This window comes from Ambystoma mexicanum, chromosome 10 (assembly GCF_040938575.1).
Source record: "Ambystoma mexicanum isolate Mex_15411 chromosome 10, UKY_AmexF1_1, whole genome shotgun sequence".
Classification (NCBI taxonomy): Eukaryota; Metazoa; Chordata; class Amphibia; order Caudata; family Ambystomatidae; genus Ambystoma; species Ambystoma mexicanum.
The window spans coordinates 520,537,377-520,564,334 of record NC_090932.1 but is presented as its reverse complement, the minus strand read 5'-3'; the positions used below and the strand labels follow the sequence as shown (position 1 = coordinate 520,564,334).

General features: G+C 49.4%; 1 protein-coding gene across 1 annotated transcript in view; it reads right to left on the bottom strand.

Moving 5' to 3' along the window:
- PAK2 (p21 (RAC1) activated kinase 2) overlaps positions 1 to 26,958 on the bottom strand; it is a 1,353,994-nt gene that overhangs the window by 176,631 nt on the left and 1,150,405 nt on the right. The window contains exon 13 of the mRNA XM_069618088.1: positions 7,516 to 7,712. Coding sequence (XP_069474189.1) covers positions 7,516 to 7,712 — 197 coding nt within the window. The remainder of the gene's footprint in view (positions 1 to 7,515; positions 7,713 to 26,958) is intronic.

Below are 26,958 nucleotides of genomic sequence, written 5' to 3'. Positions count from 1 at the left end.
GCACTATTTTGTTGAGCAGGACTATTTAGGGGGGGAGTGATTGGGTGGGGGGGGGGGGGAGCATAGACAAATCTCCGGCCCATGTCATCCAAAGACCGTTCCCCTTGGAGCGGTTCTGTGGTACCTGGAGGTGTTATCTGGCCATTGGGCATTCTCCAGAGTGGCGAATAAGTCGATCTCCGAGAAGCCCCATTCTGCAACGACAATGAGCACAATGTCCTCCTGTAGCCACCACACATGCTCTACGGGTAGGGGGACGTTTCTGCTGTGTACGTCTGCTAGAAGATTGAGTTCCCCTGAAACATGCGGTGAAAGAAGGAACATGTGTTTGAGTGCGCACTTCCAGATGTTTTGGAACAGTTTGGACAGCCCTAGAGAGTGAGTGCCCCCTTGTTTAAGTAGTACATGGCCGTAGTACTGTCCGTGAGGCCTAGAACTGTTTTCCCCTAGAGGTTTAGTTTAGTTTATTATTTGATAATGCGCTCCAAACCCTGCGGTAGCCGGGCGCAGCAGTAACAAGAATACTTAAGCTTGGTTACATACAGTGAATGCATTACATGTTATTACAGTTTTTACAGTACAAGTATACGAGCTGAGTACATCAGATCACACTAGTCTATAGTACACGTTTCAAGGTAGTCCAGGTTTCAAATTATTTACATGCAGAAATCCAGTGTCTAGTGCCGGGGAACAATTTGGTAGGTGTCTTTAGACCAGAGCCTGGTGTGCCTGGAAGGCCTTCAGGGCCTTGAACACTGCTAGTAGTTCCAAAAGGTTCAGGTGATTGGATGCTACTGCTGGAGACCACACGCCATGCGCCGCCTGTTGGAAGGAGGGGAGCTACCCACCCCGTCAGAGATGTGTCTGTGGTGAGAGTTGATTCCACTGCGGTGGTGGTGGAGGTTTTCCCCTGCAGACGTTTTTCCCTTGAACACCACTGCAGAGACTGGACGAGGGCTGCTGAGAACCACTAGATCATCCCACTGGCCGCTGGCCTGACACCATTGAGTCGCATGGCTTTGAGCACGGGCACTTGGTGACTGGCTACATAGTGAGATATCTGGAACAGCACGCTTTGAACCCTCTCGTTGGAGGGAAAGACAAGTCAGTCTTTTGTCCAAATTAGAGCCCCCAGAAACTGTTTGACCTGGCTGGGGTCTAGACTTGATTTGTTCTCGTTGATAGAGAATCCGAGGCTGAAGGGGAGATTTACTGTTGTCTGGCATGTTCCGTATGAATCCTGTTATGAGCCAGTCGTCGAGGTAGGAATAGACTGGGATTGTCTGCCTGTGCAGGTGAGCCGCTACTACCGCCAGTACCTTTGTGAACACCCGAAGTACACTGAATAAATACCCTTGTTTACCTGGAGAAGGGGCACGACATCGATGGCACCCTTTTCCAGCAAGACCTTGTTAGGGAGAATTCTCATAAATGGCTGATTTCCCTTACCTAATGAGTCCCTCAGCAGCTTTGCTGGATTTCTAGGATTTTTTTATTTCACCTGGTAAGAGTGTGAGCCTTTTTCCCACTCTTAAATGGTAAAAACATACATGGCAAAAAACACGTGTGTGTTCTTGGGCTCTGGAGCCTCACCTACTCCATGAGCACCACTATTTTGTGTGTTACACAGCACCTTCAATGCAGTGACACAGGGTTGTCTTTTAGACTTCCCACCAACTCCATTTTTTTCTGGGGCCGACTACTGTCCCCCAGAAATGGGTAAAGTTGCCATTAACTTTAATTTAGTCACTTTAAAACCTACACCCCATCTTACATGGAGAAATGGAAAATGTTAATTCTTATCCCCTTTTGTCTGTGTCTCTTGGAGCCTTGTTTCGCTCCCTTTATATTAAGACTTGGCTGGTGGCAGTGGTAACTACCCTAACTTTTCTACCGCGATTATCTTATATAAACGTGGTGATGTTTTAGGCTATTATATTAGCCTGGAACATAAACCTGCTTGACCAAATGCATTTTATTTTGGTTCCGGCGGGGTTTATTCGCCATTTCTTTTTGTTAAAGTCTTTCTCCTGTTTTTCTCTGCGCGCCAAACCGGGGATGATTCCTTTGTTCGCTGTCTTTTCGCGGGCTTCTGCACAGAAGCCCTCCTTAAGGTGCCTGAAAGTCTAGGTAGGCAGGATGTGAGGGAGGGGTAACCCAAGTCGCACTCCTGTTTGATTGGCTAAGGGGGCTGTCCTTACCACGACAGCCACCATGCTGTGTGATTGACAGCCAGGCTGTATGAATGGGGGAAACTGCATAAAAAGCAGGTCTCTGGGACTGAAAAGGCAGAGTCGCCACTGGAACGAAAGAACCAATGACGAACTGGAAGCAGAGGACCCCTACAACAACAACCGCCCGGTGAAGTCCTGCTACAGGTCCGAATCTCCAGAATCCGACAACAGAAGATCCACCAGGAAACTTCTTCCCTTGAGCTACTGGGACCAACCAGTTCGCCCAAACTACAAGCCAGGACCCCTTCTCTGGTCGAATTCGCTGTACAGAGCTACAGTGGGCCAGATAGCCAGGAAGGTCGGACCCTGCTTGGGTTTTAAGGAGCGCACCTTTTATTTGTTATTTTGCTCTGCTGCTGGTTTCTTCCCTGGGTGGCGCCGGACGCTCCAGTCTTCCTACTTCATGTCAGTCCGACAGTCGCTTCAGGAACCATGAGCCTGCAGGAACCACCAGGAACGGCCGCCTCAGCTACAGCTCCCTCTTCGTTTCAAGCTACTGTGCAAATCCGGTTGCTCGTTTCGTTGAACCGCGGTAAAAGTGTTTTAAATATTTTGCTATTACGAGGACTTGTCCTTCTCCTCTCTTTGAACTAACTTTTCTACCAACCAACCTCGTCCGGAATCTGTGCCACGAACTTTACCGCAAACTACCCTGAACTGTGTGATCTTGAGCAAAAGACTTTTGACCCATTGACTTTGGCCCTAAGCCTTTTCTAGCTGATCTCCTCACTGAAGTTCCTCTTGTTCTGAGTACTTACCTGTTGGTTTGCCTAATTTTCTAATAACTTTGTCTTTCCCTCCCTTTTAAATTGCTGGCGTGCCATTTTGCACCCACTTAATTTTGTGAGCTTAACTTGTCTGGAATTTAAGGGAATTGAGGTGGTGCATTTTTGATTGTGATTCTTTAACTTGATTATAATAGTGAAATGTTATACAACTGTTGAGTAAATAAATACATATTCTTTTACTTAGAAACCTTGAGTCAGTGTTTGCCTGAATCATAGTAGTTGCTGTCCTTTGTGTAACTATTTGATACTGCTCACTTACTCTTGAGATAAGTCTGGCTGCACTGCTACCACTTTAACTGTGTAGTACGTGCTTGTACCAAAGGTGAAATTGTACTGTCACCTTTAGTCTTAATTGTTTGTGGTATTCCCAAAGGGTACTGCATATTATTCTGCCTAACAGACCTGAACTTCTTCCAGCTGGATGCGCAGGTGTTCTGGCAACAGGCCTCTGCTTCGCAGTGGGTGGAAGCAAGGTGGTCAAAGAAACTTGATACAATACCCATGGGCAATGGTCTTTAGTACCCACATATCTGAAGTGATCCCCTCACAGGCATTGATGAATAAAGACAGGCGACCCCCGACCGGCAAAGCGTGGGAAGGGACCTAAACCGGCAAGTCATTGAGGTGGAGGCCGGGGAGCCGCTAGGAGTAGATTTTCTGCCTCTACTCTTGCCCCTACAAGAGCCTCTTTGCTGGTATTGGAAGTTACCAGAGGAGCCTTGACCGGAGGGCCAGGGGGTATTCTCTGAGCCGTATTGCCCCTGGGGCGAGTGGGAGAAGGATTGGCCATGAAAGGACCAGCGTGCGTTAGAGCCTCCACGCTGGTTAAAGGGTTTAGCTGTGATATGGCTAAGCGAATTTAGTGTCTTGTGTTCTTGCTTTGCCGTCTCTAGGGCGTCTTCAACCGCCTTCCCAAAAAGGTTGGAATCCTCCACTGGCTTGTTAGAGAGGCCCGAGTTTTGGGTTTGAACCCAGAGATTTTTTAACCTGGCATGACTTTTAAGTAGGGTACCCTGGGTGAGTGTGCATCCAGCGGTTTAAGCCGAGTCCAGTGTATTTTTCAGTATGTAATGGGTTACTTTTCTGCCTTCAGCCACGACCCATCCTGTACTAGGCCCCACTGGATATCACCAAGTCGCCAGGAGTGTGGTGTTATTCACCATCCTTGTGGAGTAAGCCGCTGCGGTGGTGACCCGCTTACCCAGGGCGAAAAGCTTCTTGCATGACCCCTGATGTAGAGGGGGTCGGAGGGTGACAGGCAAAATAATTTCTCAACCCTGGGGTTAACTGCCCGTGGGAGAGACGGGACAGCAAAGAAGGAGCCTGGCACCTCTATAGAATTTAGCGAAGGAATGGCTCGGCTATCTGGAGCCTTTTTCCTTGAGGATATCCTCCACAAAGTCTGAGTCTGGAGCGGATTCGTGCTTTGCAATTTTAAAATGGTCAGCCGCTCTTTTTAAAATGGCGTTGAACAGCATCTGGTCGTCAACAGGTGACAAATCCCTTGGTGGAGGAGTAGAAGGGGGATCTAGATGTCCGGGTCAGCGGTATGCGTCGGTGTAAGCCAAGGGCTCTGGTCCACTGCCTGATCCCAGTCTGGGTCCTGATCAGCTGGGTCTTGATCAAAGGGGTTAAGCTCTTCATAAGAATCCTCCTGTGTTGGGTCATCTGGGACATTCAAGAGGTCTTCTTGGTGTCCCTGTGCGGAGGTAGTGAGTCTCTGCAATATGGAGGGGATGGGGCAGGAGTCCACTTCCCTAGGTCTCTTGGGTATAATATATCGGTCAGAAAAGTCAATGAACTGGGAAATGTTATCCATATATTGCTAATACCTTTCCCTAGTCCATACAGAGGAAGCTGTATGGTCAGGAGGGAGGAAGGGCTGCCCACAAGGGGGAGATTTTCCCAATAACGCCTTAGAGAGGGGCTGGGTGCCTCAGAATAGTCCACTTGGTGAGAGGGGGTGCCTTTATACTCCTTGGCTGCCAAAATGATTTCCAAAAGGCTCTTGTGGTGCTTCAGCAGCTGTATTGAAGTTCTCGATACGCCTGAAGGCGCAGTCATGATTGGTGACTCCACTGGGTCCTTAGGCGCATGTGCGCCCTTGGATGGCGTGTCGACACTGTGTTTTAGGGGGGGGAACGCCCCTACCAGATGGATGACCAGTCGCATGCTGCGATTGCGGTTGGGTGTAGGGCATCGAACCGCAAGGTTCGGAAGGTGCAGCTGAAATTTTCAGTGGTCCTGTGGGCATCGATAGCTTCTTCGACGACTCCAAAGAGGCCTTAGGGGTTGTGTGCTTGAGTACACATGATGCGTGTGTGCCCTTGTCGCCGGGGTGTGATCTCCCCATAACAGTGCCGGTGGCCTGTCTGTCGGGGTCAGGGACGGGCATCTGGGAGCACGCAGGCTCCGCTGAGATGTCGTTGGCTTCCAATTTGGAGCCATGACTGCTGACAAATTCCTTGTCCGACGCGATGGCTGGAATGTTTTCAGCCTGCATAGCGTAGGCTGCCCACCATCTAGTCCGCCTGTCTTTCAAAGTGTTCGGACGAAAGAGATTACAGGCCTTGAACGAGCACTGCTCGTGGGGGTACGAGGAAGACACCGATTTCATCGGCGATGGGTGTCCTTCCAGTGAAATTTGCCGTTACCCAATGGGTAGAATTTAAAAGGAGTCCTTGCCGTAACAGAGGTTACCAGCAGCAAGACCAAGAAGAGAAAGAAAGGGGTGAAGGAAATACACAGAAGAGAAAGAAAGGGGTGAAGGAAATACATTCGCATAGAGAAGAATAAAAACCCAGGGCCCCACTCTCCCTACCAGTCGTTGAGTAGGTAAGTCACCGAGCAGTTGCAGATGTCGTCGGCAGCTGGAAACCCACAAAGCAGTTGTCGAGGAGGTTGTCGAAGTCTACTAGACGACCGTAGGCCGTGGAAACTAATTTAGCAATATAAAACTCGTACAAGCTCTGCATAAGCGACCAACTAGTTTGGCAGAAAAAAACAATCTGAGGGACCTCGACGTGTGAGGGATTTTGGGTACAGTACACGTCATGTTAGGGATACGGTTACAACAATAATAAACGCAAAATGTGTCAGCGGAAAAAAACAAGTTGGGGAGGAACCCGTCTATAGAACTGGGAGAGGGGCACCCAAATTCGGAACCACAGATCAAACCATACCAAAAACAAGAAAATTAGAAACCATGAATGTTTTATTTGTATTTCATTGTATGTTTAAAATATACATATTAAATCATGTTTCGAGCTCATTATTTGAATAATACCATTTAATTAGAAAATTGAAAAACACAGTACTTTTCTAAAAACACAACTGATAATTCAGTTAACACTAACTTAATGTAGCCAAGCAGTCTGAACGTCATGTCGGTTGAAGGGGATCATCCAGCTGGCGGTCAGAGGCTACGGCCACATTTAACAATATACAAACCGCCGTAGCTTACTAGACAAGGTAAGTGTTGGTTAATTCTAAAGTTAAGACCAACAGAAAAAAGAAGGGGGATACGGTTACAGTCACGCCCATGTCAACGTCCCCTTTCGATCTTCAAAAGAAAGTGCAATACTCTGCGATTTCCACTAGATGTCGGACTACATGCACAGCATGTGATTCTAAGCAGATCCACAAGCATCAGAACTGTATATTCCCTGTGTAGCTTTTACTTTCTGCAATAGATGTTTCAGCAGCGAAGCATTTAGGGATGTACCAATTTCTTGGAGAAAACCCACCTGAAAAACGTGAAAGTGTTTTTGGTTCAGGGAGTGGTTAAGATCCCTTAAGAGCAGTATAGAAAACACTTTGCTTGTGGAATCAGAGCGATGGGCCTATAGCTTGCAGGGTCAATGACATTAACTTTTTTTTAAATATGGGAACAATAGACACATTCCAGGACAAAGGAACCTTATTGGTGACATATTTCTTCAAAATAGGGTTTAAGGAAATGGGCCCATAATTCTGGGTCTCGTTTTAAGAGAAAGGGCGGGAAACCATCCGGACCGGAAGCCCTACATGGTTTGAGTCTATTAAGGGCCCAAATTATGTCCTCCATAGTCCATGGGCAGGGCTCATGAAAGATAGGTCATTCAAAGACACTCGGACAGCCAAGAGGGGAAGATTACCAAATGTATTAGCAGAACAATGGATCCATAAGCTTTCTTGTATTGATTCCAATCTAGAATCCTAGGCAGAATCCTATATTTTGTTTATACAAGACCAGAATTGTCTATTATCGGAATGAAGAAGAATCTTCATCAAACTGATTGTCCTGCTGATAAAGGTCATATTTGGTACATACTTCCAATTGCTTTGCACATAAACATTGGCTTCACCTACTAAAAGCTTTGGACAAAGGTTTGTCCTTACATTAGTTTGTCGGAATGTCCAAAGAAAATCATCTAACCACACAATTATTGAACAGCTTATGTTTCAAACTAGGAAAATAGTTACAGGACAACAAACATTGATAGAATACTTACCCGGAGAGGGTTCTCGTTAAGGTATGGAGGCTCTCCTTCCACCATCTCGATGGCCATTATTCCCAAGGACCAGATATCTACCTTTGGGCCATAAGCCTTCCGTGTTACCACCTCAGGAGCCATCCAGTATGGTGTACCGACCATGGTGCTGCGCTTGCTCTGTTCTGGGGTGATCTGAGCACAAAATCCAAAGTCAGCTGTAAAATGAACAAAAACCATTTGGTGAGTGAACTTGCCTGGGTATTTACTTTCATTGTGAGTTTCGATCACTATATCTTGAAAAACATTCTCTTAAATAAATGGCCTTTTCCAGATCATTGTTCAAGATTAAGACATTCAATAACTACAGAACCTAATGTTAGTGGTAGAAATACACTGAATTGCACTACATAGCATTTGGTTTCCCTTTTATTCATAGCAGAGTCTTCATTTTTATTCTATGCAACTTTGCATCTACAAGCTGTTCATCATTTGACCAAGAATTCAGAACACAGTGTGGCAGTGGAGGCTGACAAGCAGTCATGGTTCAAACTTGTGTTTTAACTTTAGAGGTAGGTGTAGAATAGGCCTTTTTTTAAAGTGCATGTAATTTGTGCTGGTTAGTAAGTCTTACAAAATGAACGGTCCTCTGTCTCAAAAGACAAATCTTACCCAAGTAATGACCCCACCACTAATAAAAAGGACTAACAAAAAGGTCTGTAAAGGGTTTCTTCCTTAATAGCTGAAATGGTGGTTGGCTTCTGATCCCTACCCAAATGTCTCTGAACTATCTTGTCAGGCACAAGGCCGGGAAATCCTTGGCGTTCCAATACTAAGGTCTTACATCGTTCCCATTTCCTTGTACAATAGTATTTGACTATGCCAACTAAATGGGGATTTCTCCGCACTGGAGTATGGTTTCTTTTTAATCAACCTTGGGGTCGTCTCTCTCACCACCTTCTCGTTCTGCTTCTTTAGCCACTTTTTAGGGTGTGGTCTGTCGTGGATTAGTGTGTCCATTACCCTTTCTTGGCGTCGTTTGGCTTTCACCCAGCCGAGCGTATTCTGGTTTCTCACCCATCTATGGGGGTATTGGCTCCCTTACCACTTCTTGGAGTCATGTGGCTTTCATCCAGCTGAGGGTCTTCTGGTTTTCCATCCTGACGTGGGGTATTGGGTCTCTATGCCCGCCTCCCAGGTACAGTTGTGTAACCTATGTCGTGGGGGCGTTTGTCGGGAGAGGCAGTCTTAGACTCTCACGGAATTGCGCTTCAGCTCCTTCCAGAATTATCTGTCGGGTCGTTGCATCTCCCTCCTCTTCGGACAAAGGTGCCAGGAACTGTGGGCATGGTCCAACACTTCTGATCTGGGCAGTGCTCTACGATTCGCTGGCGGAATCCGACTGACACCAGACCGCTCTCATTTTGAACAGAAGGGTGGCCCTATGGTGGGACGACGATGGGTGAAAAAGTATTACTATAACTAGAAGTGTGGTGCCACTTTAGAATTCTACATGCATCAATCCTGAATGTAATTATGTGTATTGTTACGAGGTGTTTGAATCCCTCCTAACCTTCAGGTACCAATAGTATGGGTTTTTCTATTATACAAGAAATTCCGACTAATTGTTTTTCTTTTTCTTGGGCATTTTGAATTCGCCCGTTTATTTCTTTTTGCAACCTTTTCAAAGCATTGCCATGATCATTTCTCAGGTTGCTAAGTTTTCAAACAAAAGATTATTATTTAAACTAATAAACATGGCGAGTAAAACAACATGTACATATATTTAAAAAAGTGGAAGAGGTTTTTGCACAATGTACCTTATTCTTACTCAAAGTACAAAAAATACATCTGTGGTCAAAATTAGGGCCTACACCCATTTGCAATTTCAAGTTGCTGTTCTGGCCTCCAATTTCTTTAAAAAAAAGTTTTAACAACTTGGATATCAAATTAAATCACAAAATCAAAAGACAGAAAAAACCGCTAGGGAAACTTAAGGGTTCAAGTAAATTAAACAGCGTTTGTGCTGTATTGCCCTTGTTTGGTCAAATGGGCACCTACATTCTTTTTCTTGTTGCCACAATGTATGTTAATCTAGAACAACCTAAATGTCCTGTCTCATACATATTGGCTTGTCAATCATTTAACATTTCATTTGTCGAGTTACACTATATTACACACAAAATATAGTAACCAATCCTGGGTCAATGTCTCTACTTATTAGCAGTAATTATGGTTAGGCGCTAGAAAAGATGTAGCTTATCCTTATCCAGCAACGTTTCGGAAGGGTGTTGTTGCCTTCATCCGGGCCGTGGATTGGGTAGGTCTGTAGTGAAGGAGGGCTTAGATTGATATGGAACAAGTTACTTACCTGTAACTGTTGTTCTCCAGCATGGGTCTGGCATGGATTCACATGCTCATGAATATTCCCTGTCGTCAGGCTGGGAATCCTCGGTAAAGAAAAAAACAGTATCAGTTTCGTTTCGGATCTGTCTTTCGTAGTAGTAACCAATCACTGGTCTCTGCGTCATACTGACCACAGCCAATGACTGCCCTCTACCTAAGCCCCGCCTCTGGCAGCCATCTTCAGATTTGGAAGCACGTGAAGTGGCAGTATGACCAAGTGAAGAGCCGCAGAGGGGTAGGCGGGAGGGTTCGCATGTGAATCCATGCCAGACCCATGCTGGAGAACAACAGTTACAGGTAAGTAACTTGTTCCTTCTCCAGCATGGTGTCTGGCATGGATTCACATGCTCATGAATAAAGAATACATAGCAGTACACACATGCACAACCACGGGAGGTGGCAAAGGCTCAACATTAAGCATTACATCAAACTCAACATTAAGCATCTTACCTCCTCACCAGGCTCACCTCAGGCGAACAGGTTGCGCAGCACTGCTTGGCCGACCCTGGACTCCTCCCTGGAATCCCGATCGACGCAGTAGAATTTCGTGAAGGTGTGCGTCGACCTCCACGTAGCAGCCCTGCATATGTCCAGCAGGGGCACACCAGATAGGAACGCCGTGGTAGCTGCGATCGCTCTGGTGGAATGGGCTCTCGGACGGCCAGGCAGCGGTCGGTTTGCCAACCGGTGACAGTACGTGATACAGCCGGAGAGCCATCTGGAAATGGAAGCCTTCGAGAGAGCCTTCCCCTGATTGACAGGTCCAAAGTTTACAAAGAGTTGTGACGTCTTCCGAAAACACTTTGTGCGGTGCACGTAGAACTTCAGCGCTCTAGCCACATCCAGCGAGTGCAAAGTCCTTTCAGCCGGCGACGAAGGCGACGGGAAGAACACAGGTAACACCAAGGGTTCGTTGAGATGGAAGTCCGACGGTACCTTGGGCATGAAGGAGGGGTGCGTCCTGAGCACTACCCTCGTGTCATGAAAAGTCAAATACGGAGCCTTGCAGGAAAGGGCCTGGATCTCTCCCACCCGTCGTGCGGAGGTTATGGCCACGAGAAACGCTGTTTTCCACGACAGAAATTTCAATGGGGCCGAGTGTAGAGGCTCGAATGGAGGTCCCATGAGCTTTGTCAGCACCACGTTGAGCTCCCACGCCGGGGCCGGAGCCTTCACCGGCGGGAACGACCTGAATAGTCCCTTCATGAACTCCTTCACCAGACGATGAGACCACAAGGACGTCCGTCCCGTGGTTCTGGTGTATCGGGAGATCGCAGCAAGATGAATCTTGATGGACGCGTGTGCCAGACCAGCCTTGGCCAGCGTCAGCAGGTACGGCAGTACTTGGGGAGCCGTAATCCGTAGAGGGTTAATCTTCTGTGCGCGGCACCAGACAGAGAACCTCTTCCATTTGTGTCCGTAGCACAAGAGTCGAGGACGCCCTGGCCTTTGCAAGAACCTCTCTGCAGTCGGCCGGTATGTCGTATCCTCCAAACTCTAGCGCTGCAGGAGCCAGGCCTGCAAGTTCAGCGACTTGGGGTCGTGGTGGAGGATGGCACCTCCTTCCCTGGAGAGTAGATCCGCGTCCGCCGGCATCTTCATTGGCGGGGACGCTGACAAGTCCAGAAGGTCCGGGAACCATATCTGCCTCGGCCACGCAGGTGCGACGAGGATCATCCTGCACCGTGACCTCTTGAGCTGGTTGACGAGCCGGATTAGCAGAGGCAAGGGAGGGAACGCGTAGAGGAACAGGCCCTCCCAGGGGAACGAGAAAGCATCGCCCATGCTCCTCGCCTGGGGAAACCTGCTGGCGAACCTCCGGCACTTGGTGTTCGTCGCCGTCGCGAACAGGTCGATCTGGGGCGTGTCCCACCGTCGGAAGAGGCGATCCACTAGATCCTGCCGTAGTTCCCACTCGTGGCACGAGCGCAGCTCCCTGCTGAGTGAGTCGGCGATGGTGTTTTTTATCCCTGCCAGATGAAACAGCACTAGGAATATCCCTTGGGCGACGGCCCAATGCCACAGGTCCTGCGCTTCCTTGGACAGTGCCGGGGACCTGGTCCCGCCCTGTTTCCTGATGTAAAACATGGTGGTGGTGTTGTCTGAAGATCCTCACCACCTTGCCCTTGAGGGACGGAAGGAAGGACCTGAGGGCCCAAAACACTGCACGGAGCTCCAGGACGTTGATATGTAGGGATTTCTCCGTCGGGAGCCAAAGGCCTCTTGCGTGCAGATTTTCGGTGTGCGCTCCCCACCCTTCCAGGGAGGCATCCGTGGTCACTGTCTCCTGGTGGGCTGGGGTCTGGAAGTCCAGGCCCGCCGTCAGATGCGCGCGGGTGCCCCACCACCGTATCGCTCGTCGGAAGCTCTCGTCGAGCTTGATCCTTTCCTCGAAGTTGCCCGTCGTCTGGATCCAGCGTGCATCCAGGAATTCTTGCAACGGGCGCATCCGGAGCCTGCACATGGGAATGAGGTAGATGCAGGAAGACATCATCCCGAGGAGGGACTTGATGGACCTCGCTTTGGCCGCGTCGGCCACCAACATCCGTTGCACCTTGCCCAAGATGGTCCTGGTCCTCTCCTCCGACGGGGAGGCCAGAAGGGACACTGTGTTGAGCCTCGCTCCCAGAAACAGAGCGTCCTGCGCGGGCACCAGGTGGGATTTGGCGTAGTTCATGGAGAATCCCAGGTCCGTGAGAAGTTGGACGGTCCTTGCCGTGTGGTCCACGGCGAGCTCCCTCGTCTTGGCGCGGATGAGCCAGTCGTCCAGGTAGGGGTAGACGTGGATCCCCTCGCGGCGCAGCTGCGCCGCCACCGGGCGAGGCACTTGGTGAATACCCTGGGTGCCGACCGTAGTCCGAAGGGGAGGGCTTTGAACTGGTAGTGACGCCCTTGGACCACGAACCTGAGGAATTTTCGGTGCCCCTTTAGGATGGGAATGTGGAAGTAGGCATCCTCCAAGTCCAACGACGATAGGAAGTCTCCTTCCTCCAGCTGACCCAGGACGTGCTGGAGGGTGACCATCCGGAACCTCTGCGCCTTGATGAACTTGTTCAGACGTCGCAGGTCTAGGATGGGGCGCCATCCTCTCGTCTTCTTCCTCACGAGGAAGTATCTCGAGTAAACTCCGGAGCCCCGAAGCCTCTTTGGGACGAGTTCGATGGGGCCCTTCCTGAGCATCGTCTTTACCTCCGGAAGAAGTTGAGGGACGTGAAGTTCTTTCCTGGCCACGGGGGGGACGCGCGGGCATCTTCTCTGAAACTCGAGTGCGTGTCCCCGGGCCAGAGCGTCCAGCACCCAACGGTCGGTGGAGATGGACTCCCACACGCTGACGAAGCTCGCCAGCCGGCCTCCCACCGGGGTGCTTCGGTGGGGGCCCGACCCCACGGCCGGTTCAATCCTGCTTGGACGCGGCCTTGCCGCCTTGACCTCCTTGGCGACGACGGCGGGGTCCGCTGGACTTGCCACGTCCTCTGTAGGCCTCTTGCGACGACGAGCGGGCCGCTTGACGGTAGGAAGCGAAACCGCCGCCGGAACCTTTGGAGGCGCCCTTGCCTCCGCTGTTCCGAAAGGGCGTCCGTCGTTGCTGCAGAACTCCAAGGGCCCGGGCCGTCTCAGTATCCGCCTTAATGGCCTGAAGGGAATCGTCCACAGTCTTCCCAAACAGGTTGTTCCCATCGAAGGGCATGTCCAGGACTCTGGTCTGGACGTCTTGCCGGAAGTCCGTAGCCTTGAGCCATCCACGACGTCGAAGGCAAACGCCGTCGCCCAACTGCCGGAACCCCGTGTCGGCGATGTCCGTCGCCACGGTGATGGTGTGGTCCGAGGCCACCTCACCTTCTTGCAGGATCTCCAAGGCCTCCGCCCTCTTGTCGTCCAGCAGAAAATCCAGCAGGGGAGCCATTTTGAACCAGAGCTCCCTGTCGTAGCGGGCCACGATAGCCAAGGCGTTGGCCGCTTTAATCGTCGTCGCCGCCGACGAGATGACTCTACGTCCCATCGCATCCAATTTCTTTCCATCGCCGTCCGGCGGGGAAGTCGATGTGGAGGCCGCACCCCCCCCCCGCTTTCTTCCTGGCCGCCGCGGAGACGACGGAATCCGGGGTAGGCTGCGCCCGGAGGCACAGGGGGGCCGTGTCCGGGACCCGGTACTTTTTCTCGTACCGGTCTCTTCTAGCTGGCGTCGTGGAAGGGTTCTTGAGGAGGGTAAGGCCCTCATCCCAAATGTCGTCCAACAGAGGCACTGCGAGGACCGTCTTCCTCTTGGCCTCGCGCCGTTGATAAAGGAAACCTTCCTTCTTCTTCTCCTCAGGGCAGAGTTGGAAAAGCTCGGAAGCCCTGGAGATCATGGAGTGGAAAGATCCGATCTCGTCGGGCGGAGAAGCCCTGGCGGGAGGCGACGACGGAATATCCTCGTCGTATGCCTCGTCGTCCGTACCCGTCGCTGCCGTGTCAGTCCCCGTATCATCCCCTCGGGTGGACGGGGAGGAGGGCTGGACGGGGCGCGACGGCTGAAAAGGAGGTGGAGGATGGATCCTTCTTTTCTTGGTAGGGGGAACACCAGAAGGTCCCGGTTCTGGATCCCCCGATGGGAAAGGTTCCTCCGTCGGCAACGGTAGCCTCGTCCTTATCTCGGAGCATAAGGACTGTATGGCCAACAAAATGGCCGCCGAGTTGTCCTGCGGCGCTGGCAGAGGGGAATCCGACGGGCGAGCAGGGGCCCCGTCGGCATCCTCGACGATGTCGTCGTCGTCACCTGCGTCTATTCCGACGGGCTGGCCTTCCTCCACGCCTAGGCCGTGGCTTAAGACCTCGATCAGCTCCTCTTCTGAGGTTGAGGCCGAATCTACGACGACGCCCTGCCCCCCCTTCTTCCCCACGGGGGGTTTCACGGGGGTCCTATCAATGGGCACAAAAGAAGACTCCCTCCGAGGAGGCAGGGAGATTCTGGGCCCCGAGGTCGCCACCACTGGTGTAGCCTCCACAGGCTGAGCCAGGGCCGCCGCGACCGTTTCAATAGAGGGCTTGGTCGGATGGATCAAGGCCTTCACCACCTTAGGTGCGCTCACCGCCTTATCCTTGAGGGAGGGGGCACTGCCACGCTCCTCCTCTGCCTTAGAGCTCGACCGGGGCCTCTCCAGGAGCTTCGCCGGGTGCTCGGCCTTCCTCTTACCCGACCCAGAGCGTTGGCTCGTGGTTGATGGTGCCGGGGAGGGTGCGCCCTGCCTGACGCCCGTAGGGCCCGACCGTTCGGCGCTCCCGGTGCCAGCGGACTCGCGGTGCTTGGCCTTATGTTGGGCCCCCGTCGCCGGGGCGCCCTCAAAGGTCTTAGAAGACCGCTCGGATTTCCTCTTCTTCTCGCCAGACGGGCTCTTACCCTCCAGCCAGTTGGCGAGACGTTGATGGCGGTCCTTCATGGTCCGTTCCGACATGTTGCCGCAAAACGCACAGTCCCTCCACGTGCGTCTTGTCCTCATGAAGGCAGTAAAGGCAGAAAGAGTGTTCGTCCTCCTTAAAGACGTTCTGCAGCTGGCATCCAGGGCAGACCCTGAACAGCTTTCCGGGCGTCGAGCTTCCCTTCTCCTGGGCCATCTCCGAGACCGGGCCTGAGAAGCTTCTGGAGTCCTCCGAAGTGTAGCTCGACGAAATCTTCACCCTTGAGGGGCGCAGACGAATCCGACACGGGTCCCCGTTGATAGGATGTAGGATCGGTGGAGCTTGAGGCTCTTTTGACCGAAAAAAATCAAAGTTTTTGTGAAAAAACGCGAAAAAATAGCACTAACGCTCGAGAGCAATAGCACGAGGATCCCAACACATGAACGTGCGGTAAAAATCTGAAGATGGCTGCCAGAGGCGGGGCTTAGGTAGAGGGCAGTCATTGGCTGTGGTCAGTATGACGCAGAGACCAGTGATTGGTTACTACTACTAAAGACAGATCAGAAACGAAACTGATACTGGTTTTTTCTTTACCGAGGATTCCCAGCCTGACGACGGGGAATATTCATGAGCATGTGAATCCATGCCAGACCCCATGCTGGAGAAGCATATGGCCTTACTGATCAGCCCACTTCTAGTTTAAACAAACTGAGCTAAAAATCCAGACTGGCTGTCTGTTGTAGGTTAAAACGTTTTGGGGCTTTAAAGTGTCCCCTGTTTCACACAGACTTTGGTGACCTTCCCTTTCTAGGAGCAGGTCGGAGTTCAGAATCGTAATCCGCTGTTTTAGTGCAGCTTTAATGCACCAACGGATGGTGTCCGGAATGGACTGTGTGTCATATGGCTCGAATCTGAGGAGACAGGAAAAATGGATGGCAAGCTCCGTCAGACTTCGAGGGAGTTTATATGGTGATGCACTGATGGTCTCCGACCACGAGACTGGTTTCTAGTCTCCTGTGTGTTAACCTCTATAGCTTGTGCGTTGTAATGTCCTTCACTAGTGGGCAGTTGAGATCTGCTTGTTTTTGCGGTGTGACCTCAGTGGTTCTGTTGGTAGATAGAAAAGGGATCAGTGCTGATGCCTGGGTGGCATGGTGAATGCGTGTGGTTCGTGATAATTTTAAATGGAAAAGGGGGGTGCACTGCTGGTTTTCTTACTGGCATGTCAGTCGCATTCTCCTGTGTCGGAGAAATAGGCCGTGCTGCCCTTGTTCAGAGGTTGCTGGAGCAACTGGATTGCTGTCTTGGCTTCGGGCATGCTTTGTGGCTCGCAGTGTCTAGTGTTCAAGCGCTTGAGACCAGTAGCTGTCGTCGGGGTCCCTAATGTGAACACCCACCCATTCCGCTGTTGTGGGGGGTGCAAGGTTGTGACTAGCTGAAGAATTGTCGGTAGGTGGCGTACTAGCTATGGAAATCTGGTGTGTAGGGAGCAAGCATAGGTATAGTACGCCCGTTATGTTGCCATGGTGATGGACACAAGAGATTGTGCGCATGGGGGTGTGGTTTGGGAGGGGGAAGTTCTGTTGTCAGCCTGGCTTCCAGGCCTAATCACTCTGGAAGGGTGGTTGTGATGTCGGGAGGGATGGCTGGGTCCTAGTTTGGGCATAGGGCTCTCATCCTACTTTGGCAGCTCATAAGAGTGGATGTGTGTGCACAAATGTTGAATGGAGTCAAGGCTAGTTGTATCGTCATGGGGCCTGAAAGAGTTTGATTTTTACATGTTTTGCAGAGGTGGGTTCACCGGAAATCTCACGTGATCTCTTATTTTGTTTATGGTTTAGGTTCCGATGTGGGCAGATACAGCTTAATTTAGGTCTTTGGTAATGGTTTTGAGTCTGTGGACCCACCAGGCTTCCTTGTACAGCAAGCGGTTGCTTACATTGGTGTTGCTATTTACCTTGTCCACAACTCACCAATGAATATCGGCTTGGCTGTGTTGAAAGTGCTTTACCAGTGGTTCTGTGTGTGTTTTGCATCTGATTCGAGATCGATGCTCACCAATTCTCTTGACTGGTCATGCCGTTTGGCCCACAGATCTTAGCCCACATGGGCATTAAATCACATAGATCACATTTTGAGAGTTGCAGTTCGAGAAATGTTTTAGGGTCCATTCTTTGCCTGCTATAGGGAACTGTCTTGGTCTTCCTGGTGAAGCGACACAATGAGCATATACCACAAGAGTAGAGGCCTACAATTTATAAGGCGTTTCTCTCCCCCCTCCAGACCTCCTCCCAAGTCATGAGTGGGTTGAGCATTCTTTCAGGTTCTTTGAACGTTTCAAGGCCATCCTTGGTAGGGGATCTCCCGATATACTCAGTTGGACTAATTGCCTGAATTTTTTGATTTGTCTGATTTGTCCAGTGTCTGGACCAAAGGTTGTTACACAAGTAATTGTTTCTTCATCGAAATATCTGATGTAGAGTCTGCCTAGGTGTGCATTTTGCTCTTTTTTGTGCATTCAATGGTTTCTTCGGATATGCTCTTGTCAATTTTTCGTCCAGTTCCTGGCCATGTTGTTTATACTGAGCTCTCTCGGTGCAGTTTCTGCGTATCCTAATGTATTGTCTGTAGGGCAGAATCATCTCAAATTTTTCAGGTGGTTGCTTTGGTAGTATAGGAGCGTGTTCCTATCTGTGCTTTTTGTGTACAGGGTGCACGCTAGCCTGCCTTCTTTATTCACGATTGTGAGGTCCAGAAAGTGTATTGACTGTGGACTGCTACATAATGTGCATTGTATTTCTGGAGCACAATTATTGAGCCACATGTGGGACTCATTAAGTGTCAGGATGCCCCCATGCCAGATAAAAATAATGTCAATGTAGCGTTTCCATTTGCTGATCCTGTGTAAGAATGGATTTGTATTGTTGAGAACATTAATTCTCATAGGTTTCTCATATTAAGCCATGAATATTACTGCAAAGCTAGGTGCAAAAGCAGCTCCCATAGCTGTCCCACATACTCAGAGGTAGTATGTGTCCTTGAAAAGACATTTTTGGATAAGGCTACTGCAAGCAATTCTACTATGACGTTTGCAGGGACACTTAACTGTCATATGTTAAGTGAGGCGATTCCTTATACACTCTAAAGCTGCTTCCTGTTGGATGCTAGTGTAGAGCGTTTTGATATCCATTGTTACCAATAGATGTGTTGCAGTCGCATGGTGTATTTTCAAAGAAATGTATCATTGTCATTGTGTTTTTAAGATACGTTGGTGTTTCTTGGCTTAAGGGTTTTAGGAAGTAGTCAATGAACTTGCATATGGGTTCATGGGTAAGCCACACCCTGATATTATGGGTCTTCTTGGCGGTTCTCAGAATCTGAGCATTTTTGGCAGGGCGTAGAAGAACAAGTTACTTACCAACTGGTAACGTTCTTTCGACTGGATGTTCCTCCCACGTACTCCTCATCTATGATAGTCGTATCTCGCCAGCTTCGGAATTTATTTTTTTCGGCAGACGGCGCTGTGCACAAGGTCATGGCGTCGATGTCTCTCAAGGGCCGCCGTGGCATGTTGACGTCACTCGTAGTACAAATAGCTTGTGCCGCGCCCATTGCCCTCAGTTCTCTTTTTTCGTTAAATAAATTGAGGAACCATCCAGGCGTAGCCAGACTGTAAGCTCTTCGCAAATGCAAAGTGTGAATCACGTAGATTGTACAGCGGGGTAGGTTGGGAGGGGCGCTGAGGAATATGTGGGAGGAACATCCAGTTGAAAGAATATTACCAGTTGGTAAGTAACTTGTTCTTCAAATGGATTGTGTCCTCCCACGTATTCCTCATCTATGATAGACTCCCAAAGCAGTAAGAATTCAGGAGGTGGGAGTACTATTTAGCTTTATCATGGATGGAATGAAGTACTGCTTTTGTAAATGGGCCTTCTTGGGAAGATGAAGAATCTAAGCAGTAATGCTCATCAAAGGTGTGAATTGATGCTCAAGTTGCAGCTGAGCAGAAGTCATTACGGGGACTCCCCTCTGAAGAGCCACGGAAGTAGAAATGCCCCTCGTGGAATGAGCTCCAAGCCCTTCCCCGCTAGCTTGTAACACTCTACAATAGCCAGAGTAATCCAGTGGGATATAGTTTGTTTTGTCACCGCTAATCCCAATTTAGGACCAGTATAGCCCATAAAAAGCTGCTCATCTTGGCGTAATCTTGCCACTCTTGTTATATAAAAACTCAGAGCCCTTTTTGGGCCTACTCTGTGCAACCTCTCCTCATCTTTGCCCAAATGAGGGGGAGGGTAGAAAGTTGGAAGTATTATTTTTTGCAACAGGTGAGAAACTACTTTCGGCAAGAAAGATGGTTTAACCTTAAGAACTACCTTATCCTTATGAAAGGTAGCATAAGGAGGTTTGCATGAAAGAGCCTGAAACTCACTTACCGTGCGGGCTGATGTTAATACCACAAGAAGGACAGTTTTCAATGTCAAGAGCCTTAATGGGCACAAATGTAAAGGCTCAAATGGTATGCCTGTCAGAAACATCAACACAAGATTTAAATCTCGGGCTGGGACATGAAATGGTACTGGAGGGTACACGTTAGTAAGTCCCTTCAGAAACTGGATAACTAACGGAATCTTGAAATAAGAAACCGCCTCAGAGGAGCGCTTAAAAGATGGAAAGCGCAGCCAAGTGTCCTTTTATTGTACCAATCTGCAGCCCCAGATTGGCCAGATACAATAGGAAGGATAGCACTACAGGAGTGCCACATTGAAAAGGATCCACATTCTTGTCCTTGCACCACTTACTGAACTTATTCCAATGTCACTGGTACAAGGATTTTGTTCCTAGCCTTCTGCCCGAAAGCTGAATTTCCTTTACGTCGTGCGGGAGGTCCCAATCCTTATATGTCAACCTCCCAGATGCCATGCGTGAAGGCTGAGTGTCCTGAACTCTGGATGGAGAGCCCAACCTTCCTCTTGCGAGAGAAGATTCTCTCTTTGTGGAAGATGTATTGGAGGACAGATGGACATGTCCAGAATGTCCGGATACCACGTACTACGTCCTCTGGGGCCCAATCTGAAGCAATTAGGATCATGGTTTTCCCTAACTTTCTCAACCCCCCCCGATTACATGAGGAATGACAAGGACTAGAGGAAACGCGTACAGGAGTGGAAACTGCCAGTCCTCTATGAACATCCCCTAGAGCTCCTCTCTGAGGAAATTCCCTTGAGCAATACTGTTTGCACTTCCGATTCACCTCGGTTGCAAACAGATCCACTTGAGGGGTTCCCCAAAGGGTGAAGCTCTCTTGAAGGACTTCCTGACCTAGTTCCCACTTGTGGGAGACTGTGCTCTGCCTGCTCAGAGCGTCCGTGGCTGTGTGCTGCTCTCCGGCTAGGTGAACCGCCGACAGAGATTCCTTCTTGTATCACCCAGAACCAGAGCTGCATTGCCTCTCTGCACAGTGGTAGTGACCCCCACTCCTCCTCTCTTGTTGAGGTGGTACATGGCCACTGTGGTGTCCGTCATTATCAGGACATTTTTTTCTCGTACAGAGGGCAGGAAGTCCTTCAGCGCTAGTCCGATCGCCCTTACTGTTACGCTCACCTGGACCCCACAGGGGTGTCGATCGGACCCCGGACAGCTGTGGTCTCCTTCAACGTGATGCGTAGTGCAGAGATGACTGTCTGGACTGGCCCGCCTAGTCTTGTCTGCTGGACCCGAAGAAGTATTTTCCTGCAAGTGGAGACAGGGATTAACCACCTGTGGGTTTTAGTGATGGCCTCCCAACGGTTATCGCTCTCCCCCACTAATCTCCTCCGATATCCCCTTAGTAACCTCATCTTATGTTCGTAAAAGATGAGCTCTCCATCCTGCGTGTCTTGCAGGGGCGCGTAGATACCAGTTACTTCACTGGTTGGAAGGCGTTGGGAGAGTTCCGGTAAGTATTGACTCTGAAGTCCCTGGCGGGATTGGCAAGTATCAAGTTCAAAGAGTTCAATGTGCCCGATGTTCACTCTTGTCCCCTTCCTTCCTTAAGTTGCAACTGAGTTTGTGAGAAGGTGGTCTCGTAGCTGCTGCTGGCGTTCAGGTAAGAGTCTGTGTTACCCAACGCTGTCCGTTAACTATTGCATGCGTTAACGTGTTGTTTTTCTCCCTCTTTACAGATGCGGCATATGAAAATGTGGAGAGTTATAGAATAATACTGCCAGTGGTAAATCAGGTAAGTCTATGGTGATAAGAGGTTGTATTTGTTGATTCCCTTGGCTCACCTTGTTTTTTCTTATGTCCCCTAGGTGCCTGATTACGGCGAAGAAATGATGGAGACAGTGCCGGATCGAAAGATGCTGTGAGAACTGGCGAGTATGGCGCCGTGCTGGAGCTGGCGAAGCAACGCGTGCAGGACTGATGTACTTTCCAGGTCCGGAGATGAAATGGTTCCGGAATTAGGTGAGGAATTTGAAATAAGTTTGTTTTCTAACCTTGTCCTTTTCTTCTTTATTCTAGGAGCTCCGGATTCGAGGCGGGCGTGGCAGAAGACTGGATGCTGGCTGCAGGCACGGTGAGCGTCGCGCTGCTGGATGCAGAATAACGCGAAGCATGTGCTGCTGTTCGGGTGTGGTTTAAATAGCCTCCAAAGTAGTTCCATGTAAGAAGTTCCCTAGAGCCACGCCCGACTAAAAAATAGTCCCTGTAACAAAATAGTCCCATCCAGGCCTCATGTAGGCTTGGACACTTTTGCAGCATGGTCTGCATCAGGTAAGTAAAGTCTATGAGCCTGGCGCCTATGGCGCCAGGACTGATTTCTATGATGAGCCTGGCGCCCAAGGTGCCAGGACTGAACCCAGACAGCCCCTAGCCGGGGCTGCTGAGGTTTAAACAAATGTCTGGATGCCTGCTCCCGGAGCTGAGGGCCTTGGTCCTGATGCCCGGGGGTAGGCATCATGACACTTACCTCCAAAAGGTTGAAGTGTAGTTTGGACTCCGATGGAGACCAACGACCACCGATTGTCAGATTGTTTGCATGTGCTCCTGACCCCGTGAGTGAGGCATCCATCACTACAGTTATCTACGGCCATGGCTGACAAAAAGATTCCCCCCCCGAGAACATTGTCCTTGCAGGGCCACCATGGAAGGTCTTGAGCAATTTTGCTCGTAACCTGCAGAAGATCTGACATATTCCACGAAAATTGGGACCCCCGAGTCCTGAGGGCCCATTGAAGGGATCTCATTCTCAATCTGGCCTCTGGCACCAGAAAAATGCAGGATGCCATGAGGCCGAGCAACCTTAGAAAATCATAGGCCGGTAGACGCTGGGTATTTTGAAATTTTGTTACCATCTGCAGAATGTGTTGAGCTCTCACCTCGGCAGGCGAGGCTTTCCCTGGGGAAGTGTCTAAGACCGCTCCAATGAACTGGAGTCTTTGGAATGGCATCATATGGGACTTCTTGTAATTGAAGGAGAAGCCCAAGCTGTGTAGGAAGTGGCAGGTGATCCTCTGATGTTCCTGGGCCTGTTAAGGTGAACGAGCACCGATTAACCAATCGTCCAGGTAGGGGTAGACGTGAATTCCCCCCCCTCTCCTGAGACTTGCTGCCAATAACGCCATCAGCTTGGTGAAAACCCTCGGGCGAAGGTCAGCCCGAATGGCAGAACTCGAAACTGATAATGAGAGCCGTCAACCGCGAACCTCGGGTACTCTGTGCTTGAGATGGATTGGCAAATTAATGATACCAACCAGTCTTGGAGTTGGAGAGCCTGAAGGATTTGAGAAAGTTTGACCATCTTGAACTTGTCCTTCCTGAGGAACTTGTTCAAGCTTCTTAAATCCAAGATGGGTCTCAGTCTTCTGTCCTCCTTGGGAATGAGAAAATGAGGGGAATACCAACCCTTGTTCCCCTCCCCTAAAGGTACATGTTCTATTGCACCTTTCTCTAGCAGGGTTAATATTTCCTGCACATGGAGCAGATCTGGAATTTTGACAGAGTTGGCTCCCAGTGGATGATCCCGAGGCCTCTTTAGAAAAGGAAGGCAGTAACCTTGGGAAACTTTCCAGTGCCCAAGCATCTGAAGTAATGCCCCGCCATTCGTTCAGATGCTGAGAGATCCTGCCTCCCACTGGGGTCTTGTGGGCTAAGGCCTCAGAGAGCTTTAGAAGCAGCTGCAGCAGCGGCTGAGGGCAAAGATACCGCTGCTGAGGCTGATTTAGCACTCTTTCCTCGTCCACCACGAGGGAACTTTCTTTGTCCTTTCTCTACAGCCTGTCCTTTCCCTCTACCAAAGGAGGAGTAGTAACGAAAAAAACGTCCTCTCCAGGAAGATGAGCCCGAATAAGGTTGCTGAGGTTGTTGAATGGAGGCGCTAAGGGACTTAGCCGCCACCCTGGAGGTCTGCAGCTTCTGCAAGCTTTCGTCTGCCGTTCTGCCGAACAACCTCGAGTCATCGAAAGGCATGTTGAGAAGACTGGCCCTCGCGTCTGTTGCAAACTCCGACTTTCTCAACCACGCAAATCTGCGCAGTACCGTGCTTGCAGCCATGGATCTGCTGATGCTGTCAGCAGTATCCAGCCCTGCCTGGAGACCCTCCCCGATCACCTCCTTGCCATCCTTAATTATATTCAGAAAGCCTTCCCTTTCTTTACCTTCTGGAATATGTTCAGCCGCCACTTAAATACAATCCCACAGGGTATCAGTAAATTTGGCTAGGGTACTGGTGACATTTGTGGACTTTAGGGCCGTACTGCCAGAGGTAAACACCTTGCGGGCCGAAGCATCCACTTTATCCTCGCTATCTGGGGGAATATGGAGGACTAGGCTGACTGTCTGGAAGAAGTCGCAGCCTGGATCACCAGGCTCTCAAGTGTAGGATGTTTCCTGAGATAATCAGGGTTGCTGGAAGATGGTCTATACTTTCTGGTAAAGCTATCAATAGCTGAACCAGACTCAGGAGTTTCCCAGTTAGTTTCTACCTTCCTTTGTAGAGCCTTATGGAAGTGTAGAACTGGGTCTTTTTGCGGACCCTGATTCAAGATGTCTGTCATATCGTCCTGCTCGAAGGTTGGTGAAGCTCTGCTCCAACCCATGCATTGTCACCTTGCTCATATGGTTCCTGTACCCCGAATCAGCATGTTGTGAAGGGTCAAGTTTTGTAAACTCTAACTCTGGTTATGTCTAGGCCACTGGCAGAGTGGAGGGAGTCACGGAGGTCTTTCAACCTTGATTCAGGGTCAATTAGTTCCTCAGGAACTTCCCTAGAGCCAAATCTGACTCCTAACGGAGAAACCTCCTCCTCAGACACTTTCCTCTTCAAAAATAGGTTGTTTCCTGTACAAGTAATTGTCTAGAGGGATTCAAAGGAACCGTTGAAGGCATCAATGGTTTCTTCGATGAAGATGGTTTTGACTTCGGCATGGCGAAGTCGTCGAAAGACTCAACATTTTAAGTTTCTTTGACAGAACTGGGGATCGACTCGATTACCGGGCCGAACTCTGACTTTTTGTTGTTGGGTTGAGAATGTCGAGACTCCGACTTACTACTTGCCGAAGTAGTTTTTGACCTTCCTGCATCGTCCAAGGGAGCGAACAGGGTCTGACTCTTGCGAGGCTCCTTTGTGGGGGTTGAGGCCGCATTCTCAAAGATTTGCATCATTTCCACCCTGAAAGCATTCCAATTGCTGGGGGAATTCAACCTAGTCTGGCATCGTATCACCTCAGTGGAGGTGTCTGATGATGAAGAGGGAGACCTGTGACATCTCTACTTCGGCTTCTTAGAAGAAGTCGAAGAATGTCTTGATCGACTCCTCAATCGAGACCTCTTTCAGTGTTTATGCTGAGGAGTCTCTGGACTCCCTGGTCTTTTTGTATTTCTTCGAAGAGCCCTTCGAAGCATCCCGCCCCACCGCTAATTTACCTTTTCGCTCACGAAGAGCTTTTTCAGTCATAGACTGACAGGAGCTGCAGTCGTCAACTCTATGGTCTTTACCCAGACACCAAAGGCAAACGCAGTGCGGGTCTGTGATGGACATTTTTGCTCCAAAGTCATAGAACTTTTTGAAACCTGATTTAGGGGTCAAATGAGTAGAAGAGGACATTATTTCCTCGAGAAAAAAAACGGAGCGTGCCGTTCTCAAAGCAAAGCCCGGACAAAACGGAACTGAAGCCAACGGGATCGGCACAAGCTATTGTTAGTACGAGTGACGTCAACACCCCACGGCGACCCTCGAGGGACATTGACGCCACAACCTTGTGCACAGCGCCCTCTGCCTAAAAATAAATTGATGGGGAATAAGTGGGAGGACACAATCCATTTTAAAACTGTGATTCTACTTTGGGAGTTGTTCAGGTATTCTTGTTCTTTCCTCCTTATCCATCCATGGTCTGAAGCATATGACGTGAATTGTTCAATTTCTCTGGCAATGTCCGGTGTTGGATCCTTTCTTAATATTTTGTACTTTTTGTCATCCTCTAGCAGGTCTCAACCATCTTCTAGTATTGATCTGAATTTTGGATTATGATACCTCCTTCCCTTGTCTGCTGATTTGATGACAATGTCTTTATTATTTGTTAGGTTTTTCAGAGTTGTTCTTTCCTCGATGGTCAGTTTATGTTCAATTTGTTGTTTTCTTGTAATTGCATTATTTCTTTAGAAACACATTTTTCAAAAGAGATTATTTCTCTGAGTTTCATTCTCATTTGCATTAAAAGTAGATTTTGTTCTTAGTCCTGAGTTGACCGGCAACATGCAGGTTGTTTCCCTGAAGGAAGATTTTAAAAATGTTTCCTAAAGGAGTTTTTTTTATATCGGTTACACGTGTAAACCAATTGACTGGGTTAGAAGGAACAAATGATAGGCCTTTTGCCAAGACGGATTATTCCCCTGGTGTAAAATTGGAATCTGAGAGGTTGAAAAAATTATAAATTACTCACTGTAATGACTAACATACTCCTAGTCCATAGTCCCCTTTCCTCTATACTGCATGGGCATTCCTCGCTAGAGCCTGAGTCTATTTTTAGTGTGTTAAAGAAGCATAATTAAATACTTATTGTTTATGTTATGTGAAATAAGGAACAAGTTACTTACCTGTAACTGTTGTTCTCCAGCATGGGTCTGGCATGGATTCACATGCTCATGAATATTCCCCGTCGTCAGGCTGGGAATCCTCGGTAAAGAAAAAACCAGTATCAGTTTCGTTTCTGATCTGTCTTTCGTAGTAGTAACCAATCACTGGTATCTGCGTCATACTTACCACAGCCAATGACTGCCCTCTACCTAAGCCCCGCCTCTGGCAGCCATCTTCAGATTTGGAAGCACGTGAAGTGGCAGTATGACCAAGTGAAGAGCCGCAGAGGGGTAGGCGGGAGGGTTCGCATGTGAATCCATGCCAGACCCATGCTGGAGAACAACAGTTACAAGTAAGTAACTTGTTCCTTCTCCAGCATGGGGTCTGGCATGGATTCACATGCTCATGAATAAAGAATACATAGCAGTACACACATGCACAACCACGGGAGGTGGCAAAGGCTCAACATTAAGCATTACATCAAACTCAACATTAAGCATCTTACCTCCTCACCAGGCTCACCTCAGGCGAACAGGTTGCGCAGCACTGCTTGGCCGACCCTGGACTCCTCCCTGGAATCCCGATCGACGCAGTAGAATTTCGTGAAGGTGTGAGTCGACCTC